Source organism: Trachurus trachurus (genome assembly GCF_905171665.1).
Source record: "Trachurus trachurus genome assembly, chromosome: 1".
NCBI classification, from domain to species: Eukaryota; Metazoa; Chordata; class Actinopteri; order Carangiformes; family Carangidae; genus Trachurus; species Trachurus trachurus.
The window spans coordinates 7153889-7174189 of NC_139891.1; the positions used below are offsets into that span (position 1 = coordinate 7153889).

Below are 20301 nucleotides of genomic sequence, written 5' to 3' on the forward strand. Positions count from 1 at the left end.
AGTGTGCGGGGAAAGGGAAGTCTGGGTGTCCCTGGTCGGATGAAGCGGTGGACAATGGATGGATGGATGTTGATGAATGTTTACTTATGTGCTGATAAATCGAACTATGTAACTTTTGATACAAGTTGAATGCTTCAGCTTATCAGTGTCTCATAGCCAATATCCCTTTGGAATCCATAATACAGCTCCATTTCCCTCATCATTTATACACTAATGGCTTTTCTCAGTAAGTCCACGCAAACAAAACAGCAGATTTCAACCATCAGGGAATTTGTAATTTTCCAAACTTCCTGGAACTGGAGCCCCTTCTCACCACAAAGGCTCTGACTCTCACTTACACGGTTCAATCTGCTGTTTGTGTTTCCCTCCCGTGATAAAATTAAAACTCACTCAGGGAGCATCGACTCGGAGCAGGACATTCTTGAGAAACTGGAGGGGGAGGACAGAGACGTAGCTACACTCCTCATTGTGGGTGTGTGCTGGATTCGGTCACACTCAGTATTGGACTCAGCAGTGGAGTCATCATGTTGGCTTGACGCTCTGCTGCTCTAGCACACCTCGTGCTGCAGCTGCCTCCAACATCAATGTCCACAATGTGAGGGAGACTTAATCGTGTTTACTGTGTGTGTTTACAGTCAACTGTGAAATAAAATAATAAGAAATATAGGTCAGGGATGGACTCAAAGGAAATAGTCTTTGGCTCTATGCTACGTTTTCACAACTTGTCTTTTCAGGAAAAGTATTTATCTATATAAGCTACATCACCAACAGTCATGTTAAAGTTTTTTTTCTATCTCGATTATGGATTAAATCTGTCCATTTTTTCCAATTCCTGCTTTAAATGTGCACGTGTTCTTTTTGAGTTGATGATGTGACTGATTAGATTAAAGGCAATTTTAAGAATCACTCTTTTAGATGTAGTTAAATGCAGTCTCCTCTGACAAACACTTTCAAATAAATATTTAAATAAATATATTTCTTAATAGGGGCGGTTTTCAAGTGAAGCTTTGTCAAAATTAATTCCACTTTCAGTGACTGTTCAGAGCTTCACTAAACCTGCTACAACAAGGTGTTTCTTGGAGAACAAATATGGAGAAATTCCAACAGATGAATTGAATTGGGTTTAAATGGAGCTTATTTACACTTTGCTGATAAAAAAGAAAAAAAAAGAAAAGGCTGATGGATTATTTGTTGTCCACCTGTGCTGTGGTTCGTTTGTCACCAGCTGAGTTCAGTGTGTGAGAGCTGTGAGGAGGGCTCTTACGTGAACGTAAATATTCAAAGAGACCACCTGTGAGACACTCTCTCTCTCTCTCTCTCTCTCTCACACACACACACACACACACACACACACACACACACACACACACACACACACACACACACACACACACACACACACACACACACACACACACACACACACACACACACACACACACACACACACACAACCAGTCTGTCCGGGCTGGTGAAACAACAGTCTGTTTGGGGGAAAACACCGTCTCAGTCTGCGCCCGTTGACGCATGAGGGCGCAGACAAAGCGCGAGGAGACAGTGACACCTGTCGACTCCTACAGGAGCCTCCCAGTCCCCGCTTCAGGGGGGCGGACGAGTCCGTGGATAAATCAATTTATAATGACAATTTTTCAAAACGTTATTTACAGAGAGACGCGACAGCTCAGAGGTCGAGGACGCTCAGGTGTTTTCTCTCTGAAGCGGCTGCGGTTTCGTGGCCAAAGGGCGCATGTGAGGACATTGACCACAGCTCCACAGGTCAGTGGGTCAGTAGTTCAACATGTTGAATGCGTTCACTAACTGACTTTGAGAAGGCAGCGTTACAAGGCGCTCTGCATTACAGACACACATGCAGTTTCAAGCCTTCAACGTTATGAAGACTTTGGTTGACCAGCAGGGGGCGGTGCTGCACTGGAGCAGACAGCTGGTCACTGCTGAGCATACACACTCGTTTTACAGTAATGTCATGCTGGTTTTTTTTTTTTTTTTTTAACAATCTGTCATTAGGCTACATATTCTGTATTGATGGGACTAATCATAGGGGGAAAAAAACAATAAACAGGGCAGGATTGATGGCCTGTGTGATCAGTCTGTGATTTTTTTTTTAAGTTTCAAAAGCCTTCTGGCCTGGTTTATTTTTTGTTTTTCATCCCACATAAAACACTCACATTGACAACCTACAAGAAAGGAAAAAAGTAAAAAAAAAAGACACGCAGATAAAGGAAGGAAAAAGAAAAAGAAGTAAAAAAAAAAAAAAAAAGGAAAGGAAAGGAAAGGAAAAAAGTGTGCTATACATCTTTCCTTTATTATGAGTCATTCATTCATTTGTAAGAATAGAACCAGTTTACATGGTAGGAAGTAGTTGAAAAAAGGGAATAAGAGTTAGGCTAACTAGCAACTAGCTTTATAATATTAAACGTTAAAAGTTAACACATTTTAAACAACAGATTAGAAACAGACTCGTGTAACCTACATGAACATGTAAATTCCTAAGCTGAATTTGAAATATCAACAGGCAGGACTGGAGCAGTGGCGTGTTTAGTGACTCTGAACAACAGAAGTGCAAATTCTGACAAAAAGTTTTGATTCATAGGCCTAACTGGATTCATACGGTCTACTATCAAAATGAAAAATTACAACGAAAAAAAAAATCAACATTGCCGGTAATTAAAGGTTTTTTTTTAATCAATGCCAATTTAAATATTATTTTAATCTCCATTAAATCATAAATTGCAACTTTTGTTTTAAATTAAAAAAGCACAACATTTACAAAATCCTCGTTTGAAATTATTTCCGAGGCAGCACAAACAAGTTCGAGCTGTTTCACATCAGCTGAAATGCACACAAACACACACAACACCTCATAAATTTGTAAATATTTATCAGTTTATTACAGTTAAAAAGATGTATGTACATACAGAACATCACTAAACATGGTCATTTTCACTCATTTGTAAAGTAAGCACTCTGCAACTAGTTGGTTTCAGGATAACTGTCTTACAATGGGGCGGCATTAATAAAGTTTGTCATTTACAACCAAGCACACAAATCAGTGTTTTTTTGTTTTATTCCGTCCTTTTCTCGTCTGCCAAATAATACTTAGTAAAGGCAAAGAACCAAATAAAAATAACGGAAGGGTGCTTATTAAAACTAATTGTTGTTGAATTGCTGGTCCGAATCCAAGTTCCTGCTGCAAACCTGCGGCGCTTTGTGTCGGTTTGTACACAGGTAGAATAGAAACACCTCAGACCGGATCTTGGTCACTGTGGTTAGCGATGGAGACTCACATAGAGGTAGTCATGTCTGCATCTGCTCATCCAGTCAGGAGACTACCCACCCAAAAAGCTTTGCTTTAACAATCCGTGGACCCAGATCCCTTTACTGACATTAATGGAAGAAATAAAGACAACTGATTATCTATCTTGGTTAAAACAAACGGCCATGAAGGTTCTGCTTGGTGCGCATAAGGCAGTCAAGTAAATGTATATAGATAGTATAATAGAGGGGTGTGTACGTGGGAGTTTTTTTGTTGGTGGGATTCAGGACTTCAGGTATGTACGCAATGGGACAGAGCAGGCAGCTTCACAAATTAAAGAGCCATTCCACCAAAACTGTATTGGTCAGAAGTGGATATTGATGAGGTTATGTGCGCTGAAGATGAGGAAAATGGGATAAAACTAATGGAACTTGTGTCTATTTTCAGGACAAAGTATTTTCCCTTACTTTTCACCTCTGCACTTTTTGTATAGATGTGATAAGAGAAAAAAAAGTATGTCTAAAGTTTTCAGCTTTCTCAAGACTATTAAAAGTTGATGTCTCCTGACTTTACTATCTCATGACTGAAATCTGATACGACCTGTGAGGAAGAAAATACAGAGAAAGAAAATTAAAAGAGGAAGTTGAAGAGCATCTGCCACTGCAGAATAACAATGCAAGTCAGTTTTGGTGGAATTCCCCTTTAATGCCAAAGACAAGTGAGACGCAAGCTAATGCACATCCACTTGGTAGCATAATGGCATTATCTTCCATTGCACTCTTTGTCTTTTTGTAAAACTCTCATCACATTACAGATTTTGTAATACTGAGTCTACCGTAACGTCAGATTACTGTACAGAGTAAAAGGAAAAATAAGACAGAAAGAAACTAGACCCAAATTTACATTGTAACGACCAGTTGCTTGTCATCAAGTACAGTCAGTGGCCATAGACACAAGGAATAGCCAAACAAACACATAAAAAAAGACCATTAAGGCTGCTTGTCAATGTAGATTAAGTAGGATAAGCATTGCCACACAATGCTTCGATACCCTTTGCAATATACAAAAAGGGAGCATTTGCAGATACACCAAAGAGCCACTAAGTCGAAGTCCTCTATGCAAAAACGCCCAATTTTCTGACCCAGCCAAATCATGTCAAATATGTGTTCAACATGCTTGTTTCCTGTACAAAATAACCAGGCAAGAAAAAGACAAGCTGAATGATCCAGAGGAGGAAAAACAAAACAAAACAAAACAAAAAAAAAGAGCAAAAGGTGCAAAATGACTTTTGATTCTGCGATGCTCTCCATAGCCTAAAATCACAGACAATAGAAAAATAAACACCAATTATACTCCGATTATTTTGGATGCACCACTATGCAATACATCGTCATCACTTTGATCCAACAACAGGTCACACAGTCGGTGATCTCCGTCTCCTCCACAGCACGGTAAAACTACATTCCAGGATCTGATAAATGCTCTCCGGTCAATCAGCCCAGTTCAGTTTCTGTCCCCACCACCACCACCGTCATCATCATCATCCTCCTCCTCTGCGTCTTCATACACTGGCATTCTCAACCTTGCAGAATGGCACATGAACAAAGTAAAAACAGAGAGACTGAATGTAAAAATGGGTCACAGCACTCTTGCTGCATACCTAATGCACATCTCACCCTTGAGTACTCATTGAAGGCATTTTTCACACAATTGTTTACAGCTTAAAGTAAATAAAATACACAAAGAAAAAAGAAACTTCCAAAGCTTTTTATATAAAACCCAGGAATGCAATGCCTCCGGTGTGTTGTTGAGCATGAACACAGAAAGCCCTTTTTACAATTTTTTTTGTCTTTTTCCGACAGTCTTGTACTGTAACTGCGTTAAGCTCAAATATGCACCTTGTTGTGTCGTCTCATCGTTGTGTCCAAACGATTTGATCTGTGAGAAAACCACCGGGCCAAATCGAAAAGGTCAGTGGATTTGTCCCTTGTCAGGTTTCTGTTTTGTTTGTTGGTTTGTATTTTCGTGTGAAGCCTGTGTCAGTGTTGGGAGTGGATGGTTTCCCACCTCCTGCCCTCCCCCAGCTCCTCCCCTCCCGTCTTGTACAGCATAATGTTTCAGTCCACAAGAAGCAGCAACAGGTTCTGCTGGTAAATTAGAAGCAGCGGTACATTGTTTTTTCCCCCCAAAACCCGACCCCGCGCAGAGGTGAGCTGTGGCGCTCTCATCACTCAGGCCTCCTGTGGAGGAGACTGGATCACAGCCCACACAAAACACACCAAGCTGCTGCAAAGAAATAGTAGACCCACACCTTTCAATACAAAACAGAATCATGATTGAATATAGAGTTGGGATGCAACACATTTAAAAAAAAAGAAAAAAATAAGTTTGGTTCGATTACCTTTTGTTGGGACTTAATGTACAGTCACTTGAAATAATATTAAATGAATACACATTTCATCATTCAGGAAAAAAAACACTCAATGTAAATAGATTGAAAATAAACAATGCTGATGTGAACTGCAACAAGCCATTTTACTTGCGATGGAGAAAGCAGGATATGGGAATTTTAAACCATATCATAGCCACACAAACCCTTTTACAGTTTTACAGGATAAAACTTCCCCAAAGAAAATTACTCATCTATTCCGAGCCCGTGAGACTCAACATTTATATTCAATTGATTTAACCGTTAAAACAGATAAAATACTTTTCTGAAACAAAAATGCCTCCATTCAAAATAACCAATGAGAGGCTATTGTGTTTTTGCCTTAATATAGAGGGTGCCAATGTCTTTTAAAAAAGTGCATAAGAGCAGCAGCATTGCTAGGACAGTGTGGGACAAAAGGAGATTAAAAAAAAAAAAATTCCATCATGTGATTAAAATTCATGGGAGGCCCTGTTAAAAACAAAACAAAAAAAGCAGAAAATGAAAAGATAAACAAAAAAAGAAGTGTCAAGAGGAATTTACCTGTCAATGTTTTATTATGAAACCTTCTTTCAAGCTCTGATACACTCACCACTTGCTTTGTAGACCCAGATAACGTTTTCTGAAAAACGCTTGATATGTTGGTCAATGGTCAATGATCAATTGGATGACAGCTCTGCAGCCCAACACTGAAGATAATATCAAACAAGTAAACGTAACTAAAAATTGCACTCAAGGCAACAACCAGGATTTGTTTACATATATAAAAACATCTCCTATCATTTATCCCATCACCATGTTTGACTTTTTTTCAATACCTTATCACACAAAGCTAGACGGGAGTCCCAGCGCCATCCATTCAAGTCTGACTTGCTTTTTTTTTTCTTCTGCCAAGCATGTGTGGCATTTCTCATATGTATACATTACTAGCTTAATGTTGAACAACTACTGCTGCAATTTGTTAAAAAGTTCTCCAATCACCCTATTTTACAACTGATATTGCCTGCATTAACAGATTAATGCAAGAGCAAACGTAAATCAACAACAACAAAAAAAACCTTAAAAACAGCAGTAATTAAAAAAAAAAAAAAAATACTGAAATAATTTATATCTTTGTATTCTCATGGACAATTGTGTTTAGAAATGAGCCACTGGATCATTCTAAACATAGGCACAGTTCAAAAAAAAAAATTAAAATAAAAAATTATAAACACACCATCATTAGACCTTTGTTCTCTGTGGTCAAGAAGCAATTATTATAAGTTATCTCGAGGAAGATGATAAAAAAAAGGGAATATCAAAAGAAAAAATGACACTTAAAATGACGGCAGCAGCAGTAAATGTGAAGTTCAAAAGACTTTTTTGTTTGTTTCTGCATACAATTGTATCCTTGCTCACATAATAGATGCTTGTAATTACTGTAAATACATTGGCAATGGGAGCATGGTTTATATGGTTAAAAGACTTGCCACTTAGCTCACAGTTACTCAATATATATAACTTTATATATCTTCAGTTTTGGCAAAGAGATGGAAATATTTTCCTCTTGTATGATTCGGAATGAAAGATGAGTGGGGCGAGGTGGCTGGGGTCCTAAAATGACCGTGACAAACTCTGGAGCAACACACAAGTCAAGTCTCCAAAGTTCACCTTGTTTCTGCCTGAGGGTGGTGAAAGAAAAGACTTTCCTTTTCTTCCTCCTCCTTTCTTGTGCCCCCGACACTGATTGTGACGAGTCTGTTCTCTTTACAGTGTATGGTTCACGTACATGGGGGGCCGGCGGGCGAGAGAGTGCGGAGCAAGTGGAGAGTTTGGAGTCAAGTAGGACTGGGATGGAGCTGCTCTTGGCTCAGACCATGGCACGATACGGACCCTGCATCTTGAGGAACTGGATGATGAAGGAGGGGCCTCCCGCGACAATCTGTGGTGGCAGGTGGCTGAGGGGACAGTTCTCGATGCTCATGATGGACAGCTTGCTGCAGAGGGCCAGCTCGAACGGGAGGCTGTGCAGGTTGGGGTTGTCGTTGAGGTACAGCTCCTCCAGGTTCTCCAGTGTACCTGAGGACAGACGTCATGTGGTGTTAGTGAAGACGTAAACGCTACCTGATGCCGTCTGCCTGGGAAACAGTCTGAAGAAATGTACAACTCCATTGAATACAGGTAAATAAAACAGACAGCGCCTCCCACCGCCTGTTACACCACTGAGTCATTTTAAATATAAACATTGTGGATGTTATAACACAAATACTAATGAAATAGAAATTTCTATTAACTTGAAGGGAAAGTGGTCATCACAACAGAATTACGCAGAGCAGATATTTTTCACTATTGATTATTCTACAGTTTTTCATAATATATAATTTTGTCTACGGGGAAAAAAATGATGTGCAGAATAAATGAACAGCACATTTCTGAAGATCCAACATGAATCTCAGGTCATCAGTTAAAAACTCAGAGCTATTCAGTTTATTATTCTATATAAAAAATAAAAAGCTGCAATTCCTCACTAGTTTGTGATTGGTTGGAATCGTCTTTTAGAACAGACATGAGGCTGCAAAGTAATGGAAACTAGAAAATTTCCTCTGGGGAAATTTTGAAAGGGCCACGGGGCTACTGCCGGTTTTGCCATCTCTGTCAACATGGGAATCAAACCCACGATCTTAAGGTCAAGACAGAGCTGATCAGACAGACACATGATCATCTTTCTATAAGCACTGATATGGAGGAGCTGTAACCACATTAGGTTACCTGTGTGTGTGTGTGTGTGTGTGTGTGTGTGTGTGTATAATCACATGAAGTTACCTGTGTGTGTTAGAGTGTGGGAGAGGAGTGCGCGCTTCCGTGCACATTTGTATGTTACCTGTGTGTTTTGATGTGTGTGTGTGTCTGTAACTGTAATCACATGAAGCTGGCTCTAGAGTCTGTGTGTGTCTGTGTGTGACTGACTTGACACATGTTATGAGCTGCATCCTGTGTCAGTCTGATTTAGCTGTGTCTGTGTTTATAAACATTTAAATGAGCGCCAGGTGGATTGTTAATGAAGTTAACGAGCTCTGGCCTGAGAATCACATAGGTTACCACGGCAACTCGAGGTGGTTACCACGGCGATAGGGGCCCCCCATGCTGAGACAGACAGAAACGTGGAGAAAAAGAGCGATTTTCTGCCTCTGCACCGGTCTCACATTTAGGCTTACTGTGACAAAACGGTAACTCCTATCAGAACAAAACACAGACCACGTTGCTCTATGGACTTCCTGAAAAATTTGGTACGATTTGGTGTTTCTACAGTAAATATTTTGGAGACGCTGGCAGTTTTAAAACATCAGTCCGTTCTGCTTCTCTTAGAAAATATTTGTATTGGAGTCAATGAGGAGCAGAGACAGACGTGGCCGCACTCAGAGGCTTAATTCTGTAAATTCTGTAAGTCTCTCTGATATTTTGAGCGCATGATATGAGAGATAACAAGTTTGTCTTACAAATTCTGAAAAAATTATGTGTGTAGAGTGTAAATTGTGGCCGGGCCGAGTGTGGAAAGAGAAAAAATCTGGAGTTTTTCTGGCATCTCTCCCACTCTAACCGATGATGTCACGCGCTCTGACACGAACATTCCGTGCAATACACAACCATTATAATCTCATAATTTCTCCAAAAATGATCATGGTCATTGATCAGGGATTGATCAAAACCTATATGACCTATCAAAACGTGGAGTAATACGACAATACACAAGACTTGTGTCTACTGTTTAAAGTTTAAATGGAGTCTCTAGGTGAAAGTATGCCTGAGCAGTAGACGTTTGTTAAACTCCAATGATTGGTCTTTTTCGCCCGTCCCATTGACTTCAATGCAAAAATTTGCGCACTTACGTTGCGAAAAAATCGTACACTGTTGAGAAAAGTAATACCACACCGATCCCAATCAAGCCTCACGTTTTGATATATAATTTGTAGCGAACCGAAAGTTTGCCGGAAGTGGAAAAATAATAAGTAGGAAAAAATCCACACAATAACAGTTGCTGTTATAGCTGTTGGGACCAGTGCCCGGTGCGATTGCCCGTGGCCCTAATAAGGCACATTTCAAGACTGATAGACGGAACAAAACCACTATACAACAGGTATCATTCACTTCTGGGCCCAGTCTGAACACTCTAAAAATACCACCACCTTTAGCTCCTTCCTGCAAACATTTTAATCTGTGACTTAACCTCAGCAGTAACTAGCCAATCACACAGATGAAGGGTCAGAGGTGGGACGCACTGTTGGCCGTTAAGCTCTTAAACCCTGATGGTTAAGTTTAGCTTTCATCAGGAAACAATGTTCTACTTAAAGTCAAAAAAGTTACAGCTTACTTATTTCGTTGCAGTGTTGGATTAAAATTTTTTTTTTTTTGAAAAGGAAGAACAAAATAAAGGCTGAAGGCAGTAAAAATAAATGATCTTATTTGTGCAGTTTGCTCAAAAACTAATTGCATGTCTATAAACGTTCAAATAAACATGCAATGTGTGCAGGTCTGATACCATGTGGGAAAACTACAAGGCAGTGAGAGCAACAAGTCGAAAGAAGAATTATGACAAGTTGCTGTGTTTCATTTATCAAACACAGCACGTCTTTAATATATGAGAACTTTAAAGCAAATTAAAGTGGAGTGTAGAAAAAATGTTTGTGTCGTAAGTTTAAGAATCAGTTATGTCTCAAAGTTAAGATGAAGTTTTTAGACAATGAGCCAAGTAGCCTTGACTTTCCATTCCCAGACACAGAGTCAAGTTAACTCACGGCTGTGGTTCCCCACCATCACTGTGGTGAAAGTGGGTCAAGCCATGAGCGTGTCACTGATGAGTCTGTAAGTATAGTAGCTGATGAAACAGGTATTTACCAATCTCCTCAGGAAGGTGTTGCAGCAGGTTCTCACCCAAACCCAGATGAGTCAGGTTGGTGAGATGGCCGATGCCTCTGGGTAATGTAGTCAGCTGATTATTTGTCAACACCAATTTCTAGTGAGAGTGAGAGAACAGGATGTTTTAGAAGGGGTTGTTACTCAGTGATAACAATTCACTTACATAGTAGTGAAAGTCTGATGATTGCATAAAAGTATGAGAAAAAAAAAAAACTCAGCGAGACAGGGTGTGACCTGCATTCACCACTCTCCATTACCACACAGAGTGAAAATGGCTGTCAGTCAAACTATTTATCATTGTGCGATACGCAGAATCATTGTACTTTGGATGATTAGCTACAGGGTCGACGGCATGTTCACAAATGTGTGTTTAAGATTAAATTATTTGTATATCACAGAGAGATGAGGATCTCGATTTCTTAGGATAATAATAATAATAATACAACAACAAAACTACTACTACTACTCAGCTGCAGGGATTGTGTATCGTCCACATTTTGCTGATACCAATTTCTATTCTGCTTGCTAAGGTTCTAATCAGTTCTCCAATGTAATTCTTTGTTATTTGATCAACCAGATAATCACAAATATATCAAATGCATTTATAATAAAGCATTTATTTCCCGCATTACTACAGATGCGTGTCGCTGCATTGTCATTTCTGAGACTACCGCTGGAATTTTTTCAAATCCACTTACAGCCATGTTAGCCCTGAGCTATGAACTGTAATGAGCCTTGTCAGATACCGTAAAAAGTAACAAGAAGCAACAAGACCTGAGTGGTGCGAAATAAATGTGGATAAAAATTGATAAAAACTGTGAATGTGTTCCAGTCTCAATGGCAACACAAACAAACCAGATTCCCTACAACAAAACTCTGTGAAACAAAGAGCCACAAGTATCATGAGAACTGCGTGTCTGGGGAAGTTACCTGTAAATCTTTGAGATAAGCAATTTCATTAGGTAGAGATTCCAACTTGTTTTCCTCCAAGTCGAGCTCTCGTAGCTTTCTCAAGTTCCCAATACCATGTGGTAACTTCTTGAGAAGGTTATTGGACAATATTAACACCTGCGAAAACAATGAAATTGTCAAACTCTGGCGTCATGACATACAACATACAACCGTCTTTATCTTTTTTCAAAAGCAATTCAACAACCACTCCCACCACAGTATGATCACATTGTTTTCAAAGGATGTCAAAAAAATATATATATAGATGGATCAACATAGACATTGGAAACAACACTGATTGAAACGTCTTGAGAGAAAATGTTGTACTTTTCATCCGTATTTGCAACACCCTGTCTTCAGCCAACACTTAGGTCACTGTAGTTTTGAAAAAAAGAGGTCTGTGTAGTAATAATGTTTAAAAAAAAGAAAAAACCTAAACTAACAACCATGTGTCAGTGTGAGTTGTAAAGTAAGACCCTCCAGCTATGCATGTTTTATTGCATAAGTCACTGGCCTCAAGGAAATGAGGGCTTTAAGGAGAACGCATTATGTCTCTGTCACTCCTGTTCTTACTTGCTGATGACACAAAATGCAAAATTTTTCTTATGCAATTGTAATCCTAGTATGTACTAAATGTGTGCAAGACTCACCTCCAGAGAAACTAGACCACAGACATCCTCTGGGATCTTTGTCAGCTGATTAGTGGCCAGGTTAAGCTCAACCATACTAGTCCATGTGCCAAAGTCCAACGGCAGGGACGTTAACTGGTTGTCCTGAGGGAGACAATGGAAAACCATTATTAGCAACATAAGTGAAAATTCACGGGGTCAACACAAGGACAGTGCTGTTCAAGACACTGAGCAGACTGATGGACTATGCCAGCTATGTTACCTGGCGCCAGGATGAAATGTTTCCAATGGACATGTGAAATCCAAACTACATCCAGTGTAGACATACATCAAAGTAACAAATGAAGGACTTTTTCATGCCTGTTAGGACATGCCTGTCTCGCTCGCCAGACCCTCCTCCAGAGAAGAAGGGTCTCGCTGCTCCGCCTATGATTCTGCAATCAGATTTGGAATTCTTTCAACCAGTCACAATTGCCGTAGCAACGGTGCGCTTGCAAAACAGTGCCAGTTGGAAACTGAATTTGGGACCGCGGTGTAACGACGGTCGGCAACCGTTGATGGATATTTATTATTTTGTTCGGTTTAACGGCGGTTGGCAACCGCTGACGGATATTTCATCTTCTGTTCAGTTCAAGACACGGATGTATAATAGATCCATGGTTCGGTTCCTGTTGTTGTTTGTTGATGTTTCCCTTTACCGGGCAGACTGTGAAAGCTGCAGCACGGAGGCGGGACTTCCGCCGGGTGGCTCGTTCCGACCAATCAGAGGCAATCGCAGCAACGCACTTCCGTCAGGCCAGACTAGGACATGCCTGGTTAGAGGCCAATACAACTTTGGGTGAGAGTTTGACTAATTTTCGTCCCAAGCATTGCTCAGAGACTGTCAAATTATTATTTTCTCACTAGAGTTGAATTCCTTGAACATTGTGGAAGCAGCTGCCCATGTGCTACATTTAAGCATTGTCTTTGCTGGTGACCATGACAAAGGTTTTTGTCTAAAGCTCAAGGTCAACTGCTTCAAAAATGTTTACAGCTTAACTTTTTTTCCCCACATGATATAAGATGCATCACTGGACCATTTTCTATTGAAGTGTATAAGTATATCCACCTGTACTATGCTAACTCACTCAGTTATATCAAACAGTTGAAATGCTGAGGGCAGTTACTTCCACGCCTCAACATTTCTCTGAACACACAATCTCTTTAAGATTTATGTTTTCCTCATCAATAAGTTTTTGACAAAGTATTAGTGCAGGTTTAGTCTGTTTTAAGCTCCGTGAACCCATAGGTCTTCTTCACTGACTTTATTGTGACCTGTCACAGTTGGAAAAGTGCAGGTACAAATAAGAAAGACTGGGTTCCACTCAGCTGTTTCATTTCCAGGTTTGTTTACAATCTGTCATGTTTTCATGACTTAAGGAAATATTTAAATAGTACAGATTCTTTGATATTGCTGTTTTTAATAAATGTGCTTCCTCTGATATGACAGGTGAAAATGTCACTGTGGGTCCATTTATCATGTATGTGATGCAGTGACAACACCTGATTCTGGCACAAACAAAAGTACACAGCAGACAATATTTGTGACCCTTTCTTGATTTTCTAGACATTTTAACAACAGCTGAGCTGACTGACAGATGTGTCAAAGACAAACATGCACTTGTTCATACCTTCATGTTAAGCTTGCTTAACACTTTAGCCCTGGAGAAGATACCAAAGGGGATCTTGTTGATACGGTTGTGCTCCATGTTGAGGGAGTAGATGGTGGAGAACTGGGATGGTCCACCCACAGGGTACGACTGGAAGCAGTTCCTTGCCAGTGTTAGACTTGTCAGGTTGACCAAACTCGAAAGCAAGCCCTGGGCAAGGACAGAGAAAGAGACACAACAGAGACAATATGATCAAGAGTCTAACTCTACCAATACAGGTGGGGATTTGTACATCACTTCATCTTCAGTGCAAAAATACCTGTGATTAAGGACTGTGATAATGGTATAAAAACTGTGGCTGAGGTTTACCAATGGCCACAAGTTAAATGTATACATTTTTTAATATATTTTAGGACACAGGTAAATAAAGTTTGAGGTTCCAAAGTTGATGTTTGTCAATTTGTTTTTCCATTTTCAATATAAAGTAAGTCTTCAAGTAATTATCATTTCTATTATTTAGTATACATCTGGGTTTATATTTGAGATATATAAATGCCTCTTTCCACTTACCTCTGGCAACACTGAAATGTTGTTGTTTTCAAGGTTTAGCTCCTCCAGTTCTCGACACCTGGCTAATGATCTGGGGATAGCTGATAATCTATTATATCTCAGACCCAAGCGATTTATGCTGGCCAGATTCCCTGAAACAACACCAAAAATAGTTTTTTTTTTTTTTTAATTAGCTGCAGTCAGACTGGTGAAATAAAACAAAAACAAAAACAAAAACTCACAAACAAGTCCTAAAATATTCAGATTTTACCTATAGTCTCTGGGAGGTCCAAGAGCTCATTGTGCTGCAAATCGAGGTTGGTTATCTGTGTGCAATTCCCAATCTCCTTCGGTAGGTGTTCCAACTGGTTATGGGCAACATCCAGAGTAATAAGGTTGCATAGCTCCCCTACAAAGATGAATACGAAATTCAGTTCACTCAAAATGAGCTCAGTAATACAGCCACCAACTAATTTTAGCAAGTCCCCTCTTACAGAATCATAATATTGATTTGCATGTAGCCAACATTCAGTTTGTTTCAGTGGTATCTATGCAGAGGTTGGCACAATGTATCACATTTTAAAAAGGCACAATTATTATTATTATGGACAGAAGATGATTTAATCTCTGGATGAAAATTAATAGCCATGAAATACTGTGAACCCAATGGCCAACCTTGGTTTGGTGAAGTCATACTTTCTATATACTCACCTATCTCTGCGGGCAGCTGCTTAATCTTGTTCTCTCGGATGCTGAGCATCGTGAGCTTGGATAGGTTTCGGATGTCCTTCTCTACCGTCGTGATTCGGTTGAAACGCAGGTACAGCGTGGTCAGGGATGTCAGTCGGTAGACGACAGCTGGTATCTCTCTCAGCTTGTTGTGCCGGAGGTCAAGCATTCGAAGCTTCTTAAGGGAGTCCAGGGAGTCAGGCAAACTGGTCAGGGAGTTCTCACTCAGGGCCAACGTGACCAGGCCTGATAGGCAACCCACCTCAGCCGGCAGGCTCTGCAGCTTGTTGCTGTACAAGTAGAGTTCGGCCAGCTGTGTCAACTCCTTAATGGAGGTGGGCAGCATATGAATGGACCGTTTAGATAGGTCCAGTCTCATCGAGTTCTCCTCCCGGCACTTATTAAGTTCTTTGATCACCTCAGCATTACTGGACTTCTTGCGTGTACCTGCCGCCGGATTTGGCCGCTTTATCGTATTGTCAACAGAGAAGGCAACACCTGGTGTTGAGCTGCTGGTGTCCTTCTTTCCTTCTTTGGCATCTTTCCCTTTGGTCTTCGTTTCTTTGCCACCATCCTTGACCAAGCCAGTCAGAGCCTTGGCCTCCTTTTCCCTTTCTTTCCCCGCCGGACCACCTTTGGGGTCCTTTTCTTTTGAATCTTTTTCTTTGCCTAAAGTACTACTCATGTCGACGGTATCGGGCCTCCTGCAGAGTTGCTCATGGGAGTCTCTCTTGTCAGGTTACTTATTGGGGAAAAAGGGGGACACAGACAGCCAAGGAGGCTTTTAAAGAAAACATCCCTGTCCAGGCCCACACATTTATTATTATCTTGAAATAAAGGCCTTGTGATCCAGAGGTTTTTTAGATACTTTTGATACTTTGTTCCTTTGTTAAAATGCCATGGGAAAAAAAATCCTTTGAAGTAGCTGGATTGTGGCATCCATGGGCCACATGCTTAAGTGTCTGAACTGCATACAATCCCAGGACCTTTGGATAGAAGTTCTTTCAGGCTGCAAAGGTCGTCAGGGTTCTTTTTAATCCCTCGAAGATTTACTTTTGGGGGAGAAAACAAAAATCATACACATTAGAATTTCATTTTCACAAGCACACACAAGTTCAACAGTTGAGTTGTCCAGTCATAAGTTTCTGATCTTAAATCCAAATTCAATTTCAATCCTTCATAGACTTAAGATAGCTGATATGCCGCATAAAGATGTATGCAGAATGACACGGTTGGCAGTTTCTTTGTTTAGAGTGATATTTTTGCAGGAGAACCACGCCTCTGAAGAATTGGTTGGTTGAAAAACTTTGTTTTATGCTGGAAAGACAAAAAGCCTGGAAAATAGTTATTCTAAGTCTTCAGCAACACCAAATCCAAAATAACACTCCTTGGACAACAAATATTATGCATAGTACCACAGGACACTATAATAACAATAGCTTATGTAATATAATGTTTGTTTAAATATTGTATGACCATAACCATATTCTCCCTTATACATTGCGACAGAAAAAACACAGGTTTGGTGGGTTGTCAGTACCATGAGATAAGCGGTACTGAATGTGCCAGTCCACGCAAATCTGTTGAACGCACTAAGCATAACCTCACACCAACTTACTCCTACTAAACAAACACGGCCCAGCGGGTGTTGACATTACTTTAAGCCTACAGCCCCACCTAAACGTGTATTCAGCTATTTAGCCTTCCCCAATAAAGTCTGTAATGCTGCAATCACATTGAATATTTACGTCTCAAAAGGCAGCCAGATGAAAAACACAACCTGTTGGATCTTTATATGACAGACTGAGCCAGAATGTCTCTGGCAGCCTCTTTGTTTAGTCTCTTTTGCTGTTGTACCTTAGTGACTGTTTAAAGCTCTCCAGCACTAGTACAAGCTAAGCTGTTGCAAAAAGAGAGGCAGTTCTGGCTCAGGATCAGAGCTAAGTGAAAAGGTTAGGACTGCTGAGAGTAATCTTTAGAAGTGGCCTTCAAAGCATGAAGTCCCCACAACAACAGGTCATATGACCTTTTTGGTAAAAGAAATGTTGGGTCAATAGTAGCACATCTTACATGATAGAATGCCTGACACTGTGTTCTGTAAATAAAATAAGCTATCCGCTGCTCTTTCCTGTCATAAATAAGGAGATGGAACATCTAACACTGGCTGTAATAGGCATACCTGTGCATAAAAGAATTATTAACATAAAATGAGAATAGCCAGACCGGCCCAATTGCTGGGGCCATCTAAACCTAACTGTACAAACAACTTCCTTTTATGGTTGTACTGTCTCTGCCCTGGTATGTCATTCTGTTTAACAAACTGAATGTATACATTGCCTGTAATGATTTATCTCTGTATTTGAATAGTAATGTTTTCTTCTTTAACCTAATGAAAGACCACATGAGTCCTGAAGAAGTTTAAGGTGTAAAAGTTAATTTCCTGGTTATTTTTTTTACTATTTCTAATGTCATGCAAACCTAGTGGACTTAACTCCATCTTTCAAACTGTGTTATCTGAAAAAAAAAGTAGTACCTACAGCAGTTTAATTTTCAGGTGATTGAGGAAACCCTGACTTCACAAAAACGAATGGAAGAAGAAAAAGGCATGGGTAATAACTACGTTAGAAAAAAAACCACAGACAGAACCAGGGATTTGTGAGATTCACTAACTTTTCCATTCCTGAGAAGCTTGAGAAACTGCCCACTCGCTATTCATAAATGCAATGACTGGTTTTCTTCAACAGGCTGAGCAAAAGAAAAGGGATATGCAGAGATGAAAATAATCCATTAGCTGAGCACAAAACAGAGGGGTCACTTTGTGACCATGCAATAAAATGTCTTTTGATCTGAAAACTGTGCCAATGATGGCTTCTCAATGTCCGTTCTTACAGTCCTTGCGTTGGCCCTCACGGTGTACCGTATAGGTGAGAGGGAATGTTTTATAATGTATCAGCCAGGGTTATGGGATAATGTTACATTTACAGGTAAGTCGTATAGTTGTGGCACATAGGTGAGTTCCACTCATTTAAAGCTATTAACTTAGTAGATGTAAACATAAAGCCATATGAACGCCTATACAGCTTTGAAGATGTGTATCCATCAACACTTACAACACCACCATAAAGTGCTAACACTTGGACTTCATGGCACATGCAACCCATATAGAGACTAATGATATTCCCATTAAGGATATTCAACTCATCTGATGACAGTACATTTAGGCCTAAGCAGAACTGTCTAATGTTTTCCAGCTTTTGTTTATCCATTACTGTGCATTTTGTGTCAAATTAGAAATGCATCAATGTGAGCAAATTAGAGAACACAATAAAGCACGTGTGTAAAGCAAATGTAAGGAAGTGGTGAGATATGACAAAATGCCCTACAGATCTGGATTCAGCCTGTGTCTAAGCCTCAGCTCCAGTGTTGCTGCTTGACAATAACGTTACCAGACTGCTGAAGCACAAGAATCAACAAACCAAGAATGGACCGGGCCTGTCAATTTAACTCGTACATGGTTAATATGTGGGGGTAAACAGCAGAAAACAGGGGTGAGGTGGCATTGGCAGCTATCGGAGCTAGTGCTGCCACACAACTCTCCACAGGACACGGCTAGCTCGGTGGCTACGTGAGCCAATGGCAAATCCGTGGAAACAGATTACCGACCAAACGGTAACAGGTCGGAAAGTCAAGTCGCCGTCCGTGATTAATTAATTTACATAACGGGGTAAAACACAAACACACACGAGGGCTGATTGTACCTGTACGGACACTGTTGGTCTACCTGGACGCGGACAGTGCTGACTGTTGTTAACCCATCACCACCGAGCTGACTGACGGTCGTTAGCCAACTCACGTAACCTGTAACACGGACAACGTTAGCCAGGTCAGCCTTGAACCCTGCCCGGGATGAAAAAAAACTACACTGCAAGTCCACATTGAGCAACACTCAAAACGAGAAAAACTCGCTGGCTAAAGCCTGAGAAAAACGACTGACAACAAGGCAGGAAATAAAAGCTGCTAAGCTAAACGTCAGTAACAGCAGAGCAAACGTTGGCAGATGCTAACATGCTAACGTCAGCTAGCGGACCAGTTAGCCCGGCAGCTAACTGTGTTTCAGCGGCGGATCAGGCGACAGGAGAGGAGAGGCATCCCCGTCAACATGTAACAATAAAACAGACCACTGTTACTGTACATATCAGACGGCGCAAATTGTGTGGAGACCCCCCACCCACCCCCTGAACCGTCAACTCACACCCATCGGTTAGCCCTGTATGAAGCACAGCTAACGGTGTGTAGGCCCGAGCAGAGCGGGGCTGTCGGACGCGGACCGACCCGTCCGCCTGAGTCCGACCGAGAGAGGAAACGTCTGCAGCGGCCAGCTGAGCGCCATCGGGCAGCAGACACCCGAAAGGAGCACAGCCCGCCAGAGGTACTTCGTATCCCGGAGCTGCCACTGATGCCAGCAAGATGCCAGCTGACTGCATCACGGTACCTCAGCGCTGTGCCCGTACAGAATATGAGGCAAGGAAAAAAAGAAAACAGTGTGAAAAACAGCGGCCATTCCGGAGCTGAACAAAAGAGTGCGTTCTTACTCGCCATCGCAAAATGACATTTTCGCGTTATTCACGCCGTAACAAGAGGCCGTGGGGTGTCTTAACTCTGGACTGAGGCGGTATCGTTGTGCGCGGGGGATAAAACATCCACTGTTATTGTGATAATATAACTGTTTTACCTTCAGAGGTGTGACTCCGCCATCCTCGCTGCTTCCTCCTCTTTTCCTACACTGCTGCTCTGCTCCCCTCCCTCCCCTGACACCAAACTGCGTCATTCGCACGCCTCACCACTGTTATCACGAGACTTCGAAACAATCAAGTATTCCTGCAAAAACTTCACCTTCAACATATATAAAACACTAAACACGCTTTAATTAAAATTAAAACCTCTCGCGCGTGTAACTGCAACACAAAGACTTGAAAGCACGTTTTGAAAGCAAAGTTTTAAATCACGACACTGTCGATGTGATTTCTTAACTGGGTGCCCTGCTGTAATTGTCGTAGGTACACATACATCAAAAGTATCATTGCAATGGTTAAACAAACAAAAATAAATCTTACTTTTATCACAATACTGTCATAGATTTGACTTGTTCTGCAGATGTCAGTAAAGTAACGCGCCTGTGAAATGAAGAGAAGGTCACAT

The 20301-nt window shown here is 40.8% G+C and overlaps 1 protein-coding gene across 3 annotated transcripts; it reads right to left on the bottom strand.

The window, feature by feature from the left end:
- Positions 1 to 3025: 3025 nt before the first annotated feature.
- Positions 3026 to 19891, bottom strand: shoc2 (SHOC2 leucine rich repeat scaffold protein). Of its 3 annotated transcripts, none has more exons than XM_083982402.1 (9): positions 19835 to 19891; positions 15085 to 16154; positions 14645 to 14782; positions 14395 to 14525; positions 13846 to 14034; positions 12197 to 12319; positions 11526 to 11663; positions 10575 to 10692; positions 3026 to 7760 (listed from the first exon to the last, which is right to left on the bottom strand). In XM_083982402.1, the coding sequence occupies exons 2-9, from the start codon at positions 15785 to 15787 to the stop codon at positions 7552 to 7554; spliced, it is 1749 nt and encodes a 582-aa protein (XP_083838528.1). In that variant the 5' UTR covers positions 15788 to 16154; positions 19835 to 19891; the 3' UTR covers positions 3026 to 7551. The 3 variants fall into 3 exon arrangements, with proteins under 3 accessions (XP_083838528.1, XP_083838529.1, XP_083838530.1); XM_083982403.1 differs by lacking the exon at positions 19835 to 19891 and adding an exon at positions 19355 to 19567; XM_083982404.1 differs by lacking the exon at positions 19835 to 19891 and adding an exon at positions 18861 to 18912.
- Between the last annotated feature and the right edge of the window lie 410 nt (positions 19892 to 20301).

What these genes read in the sequence shown, in the direction of transcription:
- shoc2 (XM_083982402.1), bottom strand. Translation starts at nt 15,787, where the DNA reads ATGAGTAGTACTTTAGGCAAAGAAAAAGATTCAAAAGAAAAGGACCCC. An exon ending in TAAGCAAGCTTAACATGAAG is followed by an intron (nt 12,320 to 13,845) that starts GTATGAACAAGT and finishes TGTCTCCCTCAG; the next exon opens with GACAACCAGTTAACGTCCCT. An exon ending in GTGGTCTAGTTTCTCTGGAG is followed by an intron (nt 11,664 to 12,196) that starts GTGAGTCTTGCA and finishes TTGTTTTCGCAG; the next exon opens with GTGTTAATATTGTCCAATAA.